Genomic DNA, 14,245 nt, shown 5'->3' with positions numbered 1-14,245 from the left:
GACATGCAGCTTTACTGTATGATTAAATGATGATGGCGTCCTCTTGGGTAAAATATTCCGGAGGTAAAATAGTCCCCCATTCGGATCTCCGGGCGGTGACTACTCAAGAGGACGTCGTTATCAGGAGAAAGAAAACAGGCATTCTACGGATCGGAGTGTGGAATGTCAGATCCCTTATTCGGGCAGGTAGGTTAGAAAATTTAAAAAGGGAAATGGATAGGTTAAAGTTAGATATAGTGGGAATTAGTGAAGTTTGGTGGCAGGAGGAACAAGACTTTTGGTCAGGTGATCACAGGGTTATAAATACAAAATCAAATAGGGGTAATGCAGGAGTAGGTTTAATAATGAATAAAAAAATAGGAGAGCGGGTTAGCTACTACAAACAGCATAGTGAACGCATTATTGTGGCCAAGATAGACACAAAGCCCATGCCTACTACAGTAGTACAAGTTTATATGCCAACTAGCTCTGCAGATGATGAAGAAATTGATGAAATGTATGACGAGATAAAGGAAATTATTCAGGTAGTGAAGGGAGACGAAAATTTAATAGTCATGGGTGACTGGAATTCGTCAGTAGGAAAAGGGAGGGAAGGAAACATAGTAGGTGAATATGGATTGGGGGGAAGAAATGAAAGAGGAAGCCGCCTTGTAGAATTTTGCACAGAGCAAAACTTAATCATAGCTAACACTTGGTTCAAGAATCATAATAGAAGGTTGTATACCTGGAAGAATCCTGGAGATACTAAAAGGTATCAGATAGATTATATAATGGTAAGACAGAGATTTACGAACCAGGTTTTAAATTGTAAGACATTTCCAGGGGCAGATGTGGATTCTGACCACAATCTATTGGTTATGAACTGCAGATTGAAACTGAAGAAACTGCAAAAAGGTGGGAATTTAAGGAGATGGGACCTGGACAATCTGAAAGAACCAGAGGTTGTACAGAGTTTCAGGGACAGCATAAGGGAACAATTGACAGGAATGGGGGAAAGAAATACAGTAGAAGAAGAATGGGTAGCTCTGAGGGATGAAGTAGTGAAGGCAGCAGAGGATCAAGTATGTAAAAGGACGAGGGCTAATAGAAATCCTTGGGTAACAGAAGAAATATTGAATTTAATTGATGAAAGGAGAAAATATAAAAATGCAGTAAATGAAGCAGGCAAAAAGGAATACAAACGTCTCAAAAATGATATTGACAGGAAGTGCAAAATGGCTAAGCAGGGATGGCTAGAGGACAAATGTAAGGATGTAGAGGCTTGTCTCACTAGGGGTAAGATAGATACTGCCTACAGGAAAATTAAAGAGACCTTTGGAGAGAACAGAACCACTTGTATGAATATCAAGAGCTCAGATGGCAACCCAGTTCTAAGCAAAGAAGGGAAGGCAGAAAGGTGGAAGGACTATATAGAGGTTTTATACAAGGGCGATGTACTTGAGGACAATATTATGGAAATGGAAGAGGCTGTAGATGAAGATGAAATGGGAGATAAGATACTGCGTGAAGAGTTTGACAGAGCACTGAAGGACCTGAGTCGAAACAAGGCCCCGGGAGTAGACAACATTCCATTAGAACTACTGATGGCCTTGGGAGAGCCAGTCATGACAAAACTCTACCATCTGGTGAGCAAGATGTATGAGACAGGCGAAATACCCACAGACTTCAACAAGAATATAATAATTCCAATCCCAAAGAAAGCAGGTGTTGACAGATGTGAAAATTACCGAACTATCAGTTTAATAAGTCACAGCTGCAAAATACTAACGCGAATTATTTACAGACGAATGGAAAAACTGGTAGAAGCGGACCTCGGGGAAGATCAGTTTGGATTCCGTAGAAATGTTGGAATACGTGAGGCAATACTAACCTTACGACTTATCTTAGAAGAAAGATTAAGGAAAGGCAAACCTACGTTTCTAGCATTTGTAGACTTAGAGAAAGCTTTTGACAACGTTAACTGGAATACTCTCTTTCACATTCTGAAGGTGGCAGGGGTAAAATAGAGGGAGCGAAAGGCTATTTACAATTTGTACAGAAACCAGATGGCAGTTATAAGAGTCGAGGGGCATGAAAGGGAAGCAGTGGTTGGGAAAGGAGTGAGACAGGGTTGTAGCCTCTCCCGGATGTTATTCAATCTGTATATTGAGCAAGCAGTAAAGGAAACAAAAGAAAGATTCAGAGTAGGTATTAAAATTCATGGAGAAGAAGTAAAAACTTTGAGGTTCGCCGATGACATTGTAATTCTGTCAGAGACAGCAAAGGACTTGGAAGAGCAGTTGAACAGAATGGACAGTGTCTTGAAAGGAGGATATAAGATGAACATCAACAAAAGCAAAACGAGGATAATGGAATGTAGTCAAATCAAATCGGGTGATGCTGAGGGGATTAGATTAGGAAATGAGACACTTAAAGTAGTAAAGGAGTTTTGCTATTTAGGGAGCAAAATAACTGATGATGGTCGAAGTAGGGAGGATATAAAATGTAGACTGGCAATGCCAAGGAAATCGTTTCTGAAGAAGAGAAATTTGTTAACATCGAGTATAGATTTAAGTGTCAGGAAGTCGTTTGTGAAAGTATTTGTATGGAGTGTAGCCATGTATGGAAGTGAAACATGGACGATAACCAGTTTGGACAAGAAGAGAATAGAAGCTTTCGAAATGTGGTGCTACAGAAGAATGCTGAAGATAAGGTGGGTAGATCACGTAACTAATGAGGAGGTATTGAATAGGATTGGGGAGAAGAGAAGTTTGTGGCACAACTTGACTAGAAGAAGGGATCGGTTGGTAGGACATGTTTTGAGGCATCAAGGGATCACAAATTTAGCATTGGAGGGCAGCGTGGAGGGTAAAAATCGTAGAGGGAGACCAAGAGATTAATACACTAAGCAGATTCAGAAGGATGTAGGTTGCAGTAGGTACCGGGAGATGAAGAAGATTGCGCAGGATAGAGTAGCATGGAGAGCTGCATCAAACCAGTCTCAGGAGTGAAGACCACAACAACAACAACAACAACAACAACACACCAAGTGAACTTGCTTACGATGACATGGTACCATCACTAACTCACTATTATGACCAACAAGTGAATGTGGTAGCAGCTAGGTATCAATTCTTTACTTGCAAAAATGGCCAGAACAAAAATATCACGAGTGGGTAACAGATTTGCAGCATTTGACAAGGTAATGCAAATTCAACTGTACTTGGGGTGCTTTATATTCAGATATTATGTTTCATGATGCGATCATGTACAATGACCTGATTTCAAACTCAGAGAACAGATTTTGAAACAGTCCTATCCATCATTTCAGAAGATAGTGCAAATACTGGACCAGTATAATTCCGGTGCCTCGTCGACTCATAAATCTGAACAGCCAGCTATTTGTCAGGTTGAGTCCCTTGCTTGCGATCGCCCCATCCTGCGGAGGCTTACACTGGCCATGCCGAGTAAACAGCCCTCCACGCCGCGTAAGCAGTTCGCTAAACAGGCGGCTACACAGGCAAACAGAATTAAGTCTTCCCTAGGTGTTACTCACGGCACAAGTACCAAGATCATCCATCCCGACAAGCTCAGTGTTGCGCTTGTAGTAAGAACGGACATATACAATCCATATGTTTGCAAAGGAACAAACATAAGAATTCCACCCACTCACAAAAATCTAAGCAAAGAAGGGAAAGCAGAAAGGTGGAAGGAGTATAGAGAGGGTCTATACAAGGGCGATATACTTGAGGACAATATTATGGAAATGGAAGAGCATGTAGATGAAGATGAAATGGGCGATATGATACTGTGTGAAGAGTTTGACAGAGCACTGAAGGACCTGAGTCGAAACAAGGCCCCAGGAGTAGACAACATTCCATTAGAACTACTGTCAGCCTTGGGAGAGCCAGTCCTGACAAAACTCTACCATATGGTGAGCAAGATGTACGAGACAGGCGAAATACCCTCAGACTTCAAGAAGAATATAATAATTCCAATCCCAAAGAAAGCAGGTGTTGACAGATGTGAAAATTACCGAACTATCAGTTTAATAAGCCACAGCAGAAAAATACTAACGCGAATTCTTTACAGACGAATGGAAAAACTGGTAGAAGCCGACATCGGGGAAGATCAGTTTGGATCCCGTAGAAATAATGGAACACGTGAGGCAATACTGACCCTACGACTTATCTTAGAAGAAAGATTAAGGAAAGGCAAACCTAAGTTTCTAGCATTTGTAGACTTAGAGAAAGCTTTTGACAACGTTAACTGGAATACTCTCTTCCAAATTCTGAAGGTGGCAGGGGTAAAATACAGGGAGCGAAAGGCTATTTACTACTTGTACAGAAACCAAATGGCAGTTATAAGTGTCGAGGGACATGAAAGGGAAGCAGTGGTTGGGAAGGGAGTGAGACAGGGTTGTAGCCTTTCCCCAATGTTATTCAATCTGTATATTGAGCAAGCAGTAAAGGAAACAAAATAAAAATTCGGAGTAGGAGTTTAAATCCATGGAGAAGAAATAAAAACTTTGATGTTTGCCGATGACATTGTAATTCTGTCAGAGACAGCAAAGGACTTGGAAGAGAAGTTGAATGGAATGGATAGTGTCTTGAAAGGAAGATATAAGATGAACATCAAAAAAGCAAAACGAGGATAATAGAATGTAGTTGAATTGAGTTGGGTGATGCTGAGGGAATTAGATTAGGAAATGAGACACTTAAAGTAGTAAAGGAGTTTTGCTATTTGGGGAGCAAAATAACTGATGATGGTCGAAGTAGAGAGGATATAAAATGTAGACTGGCAATGGCAAGGAAAGAGTTTCTGAAGAAGTGAAATTTGTTAACATCGAGTATAGATTTAAGTGTCAAGAAGTTATTTCTGAAAGTATTTGTATGGAGTGTAGCCATGTATGGAAGTGAAACATGGACAATAAATAGTTTGGACAATAAGAGAGTAGAAGCTTTCGAAATGTGGTGCTACAGAAGAATGCTGACAATTAGATGGGTAGATAACATAACTAATGCGGAGGTATTGAACAGAATTGGGGAGAAGAGGAGTTTGTGGCACAACTTGACAAGAAGAAGGGACCGGTTGGTAGGACATGTTCTGAGGCATCAAGGGATCACCAGTTTAGTATTAGAGGGCAGCGTGGAGAGTAAAAATCGTAGAGGGAGACCAAGAGATGAATACACTAAGCAGATTCAGAAGGATGTAGGTTGCAGTAGGTACTGGGAGATGAAGAAGCTTGCACAGGATAGAGCAGCATGGAGAGCTGTATCAAACCAGTCTCAGGAATGAAGACCACAACAAAAACAACACAAAAATCTAGTCACAAGGCCCATGTCATTAATGCAGTATATTCCGAGTCTGCAACAGGCAAGCATGCAGTTTCTTCAGTGATACTCCAGTGAAATAAGCTTTTTATTCATCTATTTATTTGTGGAAAATATGGGAAATTTCAGTTTGCCTCCATCACATTGCTCAATCGTCACACACATGAACTGTTAGGCTCCCCATGCCTGTCTAAAAGTAGCATCCAGCTGATGGCTTATAACGGACAAGACATTCCCGTGCTCGGAAAATGAACCTTGCCTGCCATTTATGGCTCGCATATGTGAACAATGACTTTAACAGAGCTACAATAATGCGAGTGTGAGAACATATTTGGTCTTGATTCTTTTGATTTGTTTGGCTTTAACATTCAGGACAATGTGTTGTCAGTGTTTGCCTTCAATATAAAAGACAGTGTCGCTAGCTTGGTAAAAGAATTCCCAGAACTCTTTTCTGAATGTTTAGACAAAGCTAACAATTTTGTTGCAGATATTACTCTGAAACACAATGCTCAGCCGAAATTTTCATGGACCAGAACTGTCCCCATTGCATTACAGGACAAAGTCGCTGCTGAACTTAAAGACTTGCAAAACAGCAGAATTATTGCGCCCATATCAGCTAGTCAATGGGCAAGTCCACCAGTTTTGCTCCCTAAACCTTCATGTCTCATTCGCCTCTGTGTTGACTTTAAGCCTACAGTCAACCCATAAACTGTCATTGATAGTTATCCATTGCCACGCTCAGAGAATCTCATGGACAGATTAGACGCTGGATGCTACTTTTCAAAAACTGATTTGTGCAACGCGTATCTTCAAATACTGCTCAATGAGAAATCTCAAAAGGTGTGTGTAGTAAATACCCATTTGGGTTTGTTCAAATATTTGCATTTGCCATTTGGCAGTGCTTCCGCACCTGCCATTTTTCAACAGTATTTGGAACAGCTGACAGCACAAGTGCCAAACTTCTCGAACTATTTGGATGATATTCTAGTAGCAGGCCATACACCTGAAGAACATATGGCAAATTTATGTGCTTTTTTTCGTGTATTATCTGAGGCAGGACTTAAGTATAGACTGGACAAGTGTGATTTTTTTAAACCTGAGTTGCAGTATCTTGGTCATGTCATAAACAGTCAAGATGTACAACCTCTTCAGTCGCATTTGTTAGCCATACGAGATTTGCGAGTTCCTTGCAATATCACAGAATTGCAGTCAGTTTTAGGGAAAATCGACTATTATATTCGGTTCATACCGAATGCTGCACGAATCACAGCTCCATTGCATCGCTTGCGTCGCACTAAGGTCCCCTTTATTTGGACAGATGAAAACCAAGTAGATTTTCAAAAACTTAGAGATGCATTGCGCAGTGATTGATGCTTATTTCACTTTAATCCTGAAAAACCAGTTGTACTGCAGGTTGACGCTTCCTCTTACAGAATCGGTGCAGTGCTTTCGCACAGGCTTGGTGATAAAGACAGTCCTATTGCTTTTGCATCAAAAGTGTTGTCCAAAGTTCAGTGTAACTATTCACAAAGTGAAAAAGAGGCTTTGGCTATAGTGTATGGTGTCACCAAACTCCACCACTATTTGTATGGCAGAAAATTCTACTTAGTAACGGATCACAAGCCTTTGCAGTCCTTGTTTCATCCAATGAAACCGATTCCTGTATGGACTGACCAAAAATTGCAAATATGGGCTTTGTTGTTGTCTCAATACCAGTACGAGATTGTGTATTGTCCGACAGCTCAACATGGTAACGTGGATGCACTTTCACGTCTTCCAATTGACCCTGATACAGACTTTGACACTTCTGCTGCATCTTGTTGTCACGTCGATGCTCAAGATTCTGAATTGCTCCAGTCTTTTCCACTGAACTACATAAAAATTGAACAGGTCACCGAAGCTGATTCAGATTTGAACATTTTGCTAACATACATTTGCACATCTTGTCCTTGTACCTTGCATAGCATAAAGAACACTGTCGTGCGCTGCTACTTTGCATGTCAGCATAGCCTTGCTGTACAGAAGGGTGTGATTCTTGTTCAGAATGACAGTGGACACTCATGTGTTGATCTCTAAGGCTTTCCAAAAAGAACTGTTGCAATTACTTCACCAAGGGCACTGGGGTATTGTTCATACAAAACACTTAACAAATCGACACTGTGCTTGGCAGGGTATGGACACCCAAATAGAAAAGATGACGCCACAGTGTGATTCATGTGCGGGAAATCAGTCCGCTCCAGCACAAAAATTCTCTGCATGGTCTAAGTCGCACTCGCCATGGCAACGTGTGCACATAGACTTTGCAGGACCTTTTTGGAACACTGTGGTTGACTCATACAGCAAATTTCCTTTTGCAGAGTCAATGACCTCGACAACGTCCTGTAGCACAATTCAGGTGGTGTCATCGATTTTTTGCCTAGAAGGCTTACCTGAAGTAATATTGTCAGACAACGGACCTCAAATCATGCCAAATGAATTTGAAGCACTTTGTGAATGCAATGGCATACAGCATCTAGCTAGTGCACCGTACCACCCACAGTCAAACAGTGAAGCTGAATGTTTTGTCAGAACATTCAAGCAGCTGATGGCCAAACTTCGCTCCACACACACCACAGATCAAGCACTGCAACTGTTTCTTGCCTCATATCGTTTGCACCCATGAGATGGACAATTGCCAGCAAAATTGCTTCATGGCCGCCGCTATCAGAAACTGCTCCACCCTCCTCAGCATCTGGCACCAAAGGAAGGCTGCAACTATCGCTTTGTGCTGCATGATATTGTCTTTTACACGGTTTTTAGCAGCAGCAGATAGTGGGCACAAGGCAAGATCGTCCGTTGACTTGGCGCTTGCTTGTATCTTCTTTCAGGTCCAGATGGCTGGCAGCACCACCATCAAAATCAACTTCGCCTTTGTCATGTACATGATGATCTTTCAGTCTCTCGTCCCCCAGTTTCACAGATCCAGAGGACAGCATGGCCGCAGCAACTGCCAGAGGGTGTACTCTCTACACCGCAGGATGACCCCATGGAGACAAAGCCTTCACCTCCTCCGCCTCCTCTCATCCTACCGATAGAGCTGGGCCCACCAAAACCACAGCAGTCACCTTCTCATGGCAGCAGAAGGTGGACGCATACGCTTCCTATCGTTTTCCAGACGACATTTTTTCCGCCAGAGCGCAGGCCAGGTGGTGGGGTACGGTTGGAAGCTTGACGTCCCCTGCAGCCACAGCTTCTGGCCCGGCAATGTGTCCACACTCCTGCCTCCCCCACAGTGGTCAGCTTACCTACACAACAACAGTCCATCGCTTTGGGAGGGGGGGGGGGGGGGGGAGAATGTTCTGGCATAACCACAAGCACAGGAATGAAGATAAAGAACGCAAGTGAAGAGAAGGCGATGAAACAACATCAGCCACTGATATGCTGATTAGCACTGCACGATGAAAGGAGCGGCCTCTACAAGATGATAATAAAAGCACTGCTGCTGCCGGCATTGACTGCTTAGTATCGGGACAGTATGCAGTCAGGCCTAGCACAGAACATTATGATAGCAGTTATCAGTGATCCACAAACTGTGTGTCAAATTTGTATGAACATTGTCTTTAGTGAAGAACATTACTGTCTGCAGGACACTCGTTGTCCATACAAGTTAAGTATTATCAATATGCTTTATTGAAATAAAACTGCCAATGTTATTTGCTTGAATTGTTGCATAGCATTCCGAGAACGCAGCAACCTTTAGGCACCCTATACAAGACGAGTGGGCAGGACTCCACATTTCTCCTCTTCAAAAATTCTGAAGATGTCTTAAACACTTAATATGAAGAAATTCCTCCATTGCGTATGTGAAACAATGACACACTACAGCCACACATCTACTACTTAACACTGTCAGCTCATAACGTACTGGCTGAATGCACATCAGTTGTTTACAGTTGTTAGTTCATTATGCAAGCTTAGCTACTCCAATGACATAGCTTATATGCCAGGAATAAAATCCTTCCCAGAACTGTCTGGTTGGCCAGCGTATTATAGTTGTGAAACATACATAAACAGAAAAACGATCAACAATTACTGTGAAACACTGGCAGCTGCCCATCAAATTAGCGAAGCAGTAGAAGTCCAGTATTCAATCCCCAATGGTAGTAGGACTTCTGTCACTTACCATCTCTGGTTGTAACTTGTTAGGTGAAAAATGTCAAACTGCACCAAGGTCCAGGGGCCACAACAAACTAAAGGGGTCCTTATAACTGGCTGGGAAAGTCAGTTAAGAGGCCAGAGGATAACAATAGCATACCATCTGCAATAGAATAAGCTTAATAAGGTGCTGTAGTGTTCAAACCAACCTTCAAATTGAATATAACTTTATCTTTTATATAACTACATATACATCTACATGGTCACACAGCAAATCACACTCAAGTGCCTGGCAGTGGATTCATCGAACCACTTTCATACCAATTCCCTATTATTCCACTCTTGAACAGTGCGCAGAAAAAACAAACACCTATATCTTTCTGTGTGAGCTCTGATTTCCTGTATTGTATAATGATGATTGTTTCTCCCATGTAAGTTGGCGAGGAAAAGTTGGTGACTGAAATTTCATGAGAAGATCCCACCACAATGAACATGCCTTTGTTTTAATGATATCCACCCTAAATCCCACATCATGTCCATGACACTCTCTCCCCATTTCTTGATAATACAAAACGTGTTGGCCTTCTTTAAATTTTTTCGGTGTACTCCATTAAACCCATCTGGTAAGGATTCCACACCACGCAGCAGTGCGCAAAAGAGGACAGACAAGTATATTGTATGCAGTCTCTTTAGTACATGTGTTACATCTCCTAAATGTTCTGCCCATAAAATGTGTATAATATGTGTTAATAGGTCAATAGACACGATATTGCTTGATTACACCATCAGCATTGTGCAAACGGTCCATGGAACATGAAACTAACTAACAAACCAACCAATAAATCACTGATAGTATACACTGCCTGAAACTACTTGTTAGACATTTGTCATGTGGTGCTGTAGCAGTGTCACACCACCTGTCAGCCACATTGCAGTTAAGTCTCAGACAATAGGAAGTGTACTGCGAACACTGGTAGAAAGTACTTCTTGGCTGTTGTGGCTGGCGGCAATTAAATTGGCTGCCACCAGTGGCCAACATCAACTCATCATGCACATCACACGACATGAAAACTACACAAGAAGTGATGCTTTGTTGGGGCATACTGGCAACAGCAGACAGTTCATGTGTGACATTAAGAGCTCTGATTGGAGGAACCAAGTCCAAGGCATGATGTGTCAACTAACAAGTAATGTTAATCTGTAGTCATTATCATCACATATCTAAATCTACCCAAACAGGTCATTTTGAGGTAGAATGACCACATAAAACTAGTTGAAAAACAGGCACAAGGCAAAAAGAATTACTGAAACAATCCTAGAAAGATTTAATTCATCAACATCAGGACATCAGTTACAAAATTTTCAACCAACAAAAGACTATGCACAAACTATAATTCATAACAATCCTACAAATTAGCCCTATCTATAAATAAATAACAGATCAAAGAAAACAAAAAATAGGGAGTGATTTACCTCAGCATATGAATAACAATACATAAAAAATAACTTACTTGCTGAAAATATTTTTCAGCGAGATTCTTGTCACCTGAAGCAGCGAGCAGCTCAGCCCATCCACACAATGAGAGCGCATCAGAGGAGGCAGAAGAAATTCGAAGCAGTAAGCCACCCAATTCGCGTGCAGCATCATACTGTCCCAATAAGACATGTGCAAACACAGCCTGCACGAAATGTTAAGATGATTTCATTAAACATCCATGGATTTTTTGTTTATTACATTACATATGGAAAATTATCTACAGCGTCAGTGTTATTCATGCTGAGCTCTCTACCATTCTGAGAATGTAGCTGGTCAGTCATTATTTTAAGTGTGATCTTCCAAGTTTAATTTTTCATGTTTTTGTTGCATAAAATAACAACATTCAGATCATGTGATAATACCCATACAGGAATTATTCATTTTTTTTTCATCATAAATTTCACAAAAGGTTTGTTACTCTACATAAATACACATGTTTCTATATATTCACAGCTGTAGCAAAAATAAATAAAGACATCGAATACAAAATATCTACTTTTTAATTTCATAATTATGGCTTGTCACACATTCTTGCTTAAGGAAAAATCATAAGAGCTCTTCATATAGATATATAAAATAAATTATATGCTTAAGCAGATTTCCAGTAAACAAAGCTATGTGCCATCGTAAGGAAGACACACAAATATTTCCATGGTATGACAAGAATCATAAGTAGTTGTTGTTGTTGTGGTCTTCAGTACAAAGACTGGCTTGGTGCAGCTCTCCATGCTACTCTATCCTGTGCAGGCCTTTCCATCTCCAAGTAACTACTGCAATCTGGTTACTGTATTCATCTCTTGGTCTCCCTTTACAATTTTTACCCACCACACTTCCCTCCAGTACTAAATTGGTGATCCCTTGATGCCTCAGAATGTGTCCTACCAACCAATCCCTTCATTTAGTCAGGTTGTACCACAAATTTCTCTTCGACCCAATTATATTCAGTACCTTCTCATTAGTCACATGGTCTATCTATCTAATCTTCAGCACGCTTCTGTAGCACCATATTCCAAAAGCTTCTATTCTCTTCTCGTCTAAACTGTTTATCGTCCTTGTTTCACTTCCATACATGAATACACTCCATACAAATACTTTCAGAAAGGATTTCCTGACACTTAAATCTTCACTCGCTGTTAACAAATTTCTCTTCCTCAGAAACGTTTTTCTTGCCATTGCCAGTCTACATTTTATATCCTCTCTACTTCGGCCATCATCAGTTATTTTGCTCCCCCAAATAGCAAAACTCATCTACTACTTTATGTGTCTCATTTCCTAATCTAATTCCCTCAGCATCACCTGATTTAATCTGACTACATTCCATTACCCTCATTTTGCTTCTGATGATGTTCACCTTATATCTTCCTTTCAAGATACTGTCTATTCCATTCAACTCCTCACCCAAGTCCTTTGCTGTCTCTGTCAGAACTAAAATTTCATTGGCGAACCTCTAAGTTTTTATTTCTTCTCACTGGACCTTAATTCCTCCTCCCAATTTTTCTTTTGTTTCCTTTACTGCTTGCTCAATATACAGATTGAATAACATCGGGGATAGGCTACAACCCTGTCTCACTCACTTCTCAACCACTGCTTCCCTTTTGTGTCCATTGACTCTTACAACTGCCATCTGGTTTCTGTACAAATTGTAAATAGCCTTTCTCTCCCTGTATTTTACCCCTGCCATCTTTACAATTTGAAAGAGAGTATCCCAGTCAACATTGTCAAATGCTTTCTCTAAGTCTACAAATGCTATAAACTTAGGTTTGCCTTTCCATAACCTATCTTCTATGAGAAGTCATAGGATCAGTATTGCCTCATTTCTGCGGAATCCAAACTGATTTTCCCTGAGGTCTGTTTCTACCACTTTTTCCATTTTTCTGTATGGGATTCATGTTAGTATTTTGTAGTCTTGACTTATTAAACTGATAGTTCAGTAATTTTCACACCTGTCCACACCGGCTCCCTTTAAAGTTGGAATTATTATATTCTTTTTGAGAGGGTATTTCGCCTCTCTCAAACATCTTGCTCACCGGGTGGAAAAGTTTTGTCATGGATGGCTCTCCCAAGGCTATCAGTAGCTCTAATGGAATGTTGTCTACTCCAGGTCCTGTTTCAACTTAAGTCTTTCAGTGTTTTGCCAAATTCTTCATCTTTCTCTACATCCTCTTCCATTTCCATAATATTGCCCTCAAGTACATCTCCCTTGTACAGATCCTCTATACACTCCTTCCACCTTTCTCCTTTTCCATCTTTGCTTATGACTGGTTTTCCATCTAAGCTCCTGATATTCATACAGGTGGTTTTCTTTTCTGCAAAGATCTCTTTAATTTTCCTGGAGGCAGTAGCTATCTGACCCCAGTGATATATGTTTCTATATCTTTACAGTTTTCCTCTGCAATTTTCCTGGTCAGCCATTTTGCACTTCCTGTTGGTCTCATTTTAGACATTTGTATTCCCTTTCACCTGCTTCTTTTCTTGCATTTTATATTTTCTCCTTTCATCGATTAAATTCAATATCTCTTGTGTTATCCAAGGATTCCTGAAAGCCCTTGTCTTTTTACGTACTTGATCCTCTGCTGCCTTTTTACAAACATTCAATATGCGAACCATGAGTGATCTGGCAGACATCAGTATGGTAATCGAATTCTTGCCATACCTGTCCCAGCATGGCATCGTCGACTGTGGCAGTTGCTTCCCGTTTTTCTCCCGGAGCTCTGCTAAATCATGTGGTAGAGGCGATACATACACCAGATCTTTAATGTGTCCACACATAAAAGAGTCATACGAAGTGAGATCTGGTGATCGGGGAGGCCATTTCATGAAACAGCTCGCTCCGCACCTAAACTCATCATGTTTGCGACTAGCGCTGATTATCGGCAAACTACCAAACTATGCTGTGGCAGTATATATGAAAAAAAACTTTCTGAGTTTCTCTTCAAAATGGCATATGTATGATATCTGGACAATGTTTGGTTCTTGTGCAATAAATAATTGAAAGTGTTCTCGGACTTTATGTACACCCTGTATTATCACAGAAAAATATCAAACTCTGTAATCAATTATCATGATCTGTGAATGTAATTGCAATCTCTATTATTTTGCAAAAAGATCGCTCTCTCTTTCCTTCCGTTTCTTCGCAGTGTAAGAAGGCATTTTGTAACGAGGCACAAAAACGTGTAAGTCTCGTGTAATATTTAGCCTAATTATAATCAACTATTACTTAAAAGGACTGATGTTTTTCTGTAACAGCTCTATATTCATGAAG

At 40.7% G+C, this 14,245-nt stretch overlaps 1 protein-coding gene across 1 annotated transcript in view; it reads right to left on the bottom strand.

Annotated features, from left to right (window-relative positions):
* The window catches only part of LOC126195257 (tetratricopeptide repeat protein 21B-like), a 269,874-nt gene that overhangs the window by 223,262 nt on the left and 32,367 nt on the right, over window positions 1-14,245 (bottom strand). Inside the window, exon 3 of the mRNA XM_049933782.1 lies at window positions 10,958-11,125. Coding sequence (XP_049789739.1) covers window positions 10,958-11,125 — 168 coding nt within the window. The remainder of the gene's footprint in view (window positions 1-10,957; window positions 11,126-14,245) is intronic.

The sequence above is a fragment of the Schistocerca nitens genome, chromosome 7 (genome assembly GCF_023898315.1).
Source record: "Schistocerca nitens isolate TAMUIC-IGC-003100 chromosome 7, iqSchNite1.1, whole genome shotgun sequence".
In the NCBI taxonomy this organism is placed as follows: domain Eukaryota; kingdom Metazoa; phylum Arthropoda; class Insecta; order Orthoptera; family Acrididae; genus Schistocerca; species Schistocerca nitens.
Note: the sequence above shows the minus strand (reverse complement) of the source record. Positions and strands in the feature narration are given on the sequence as shown.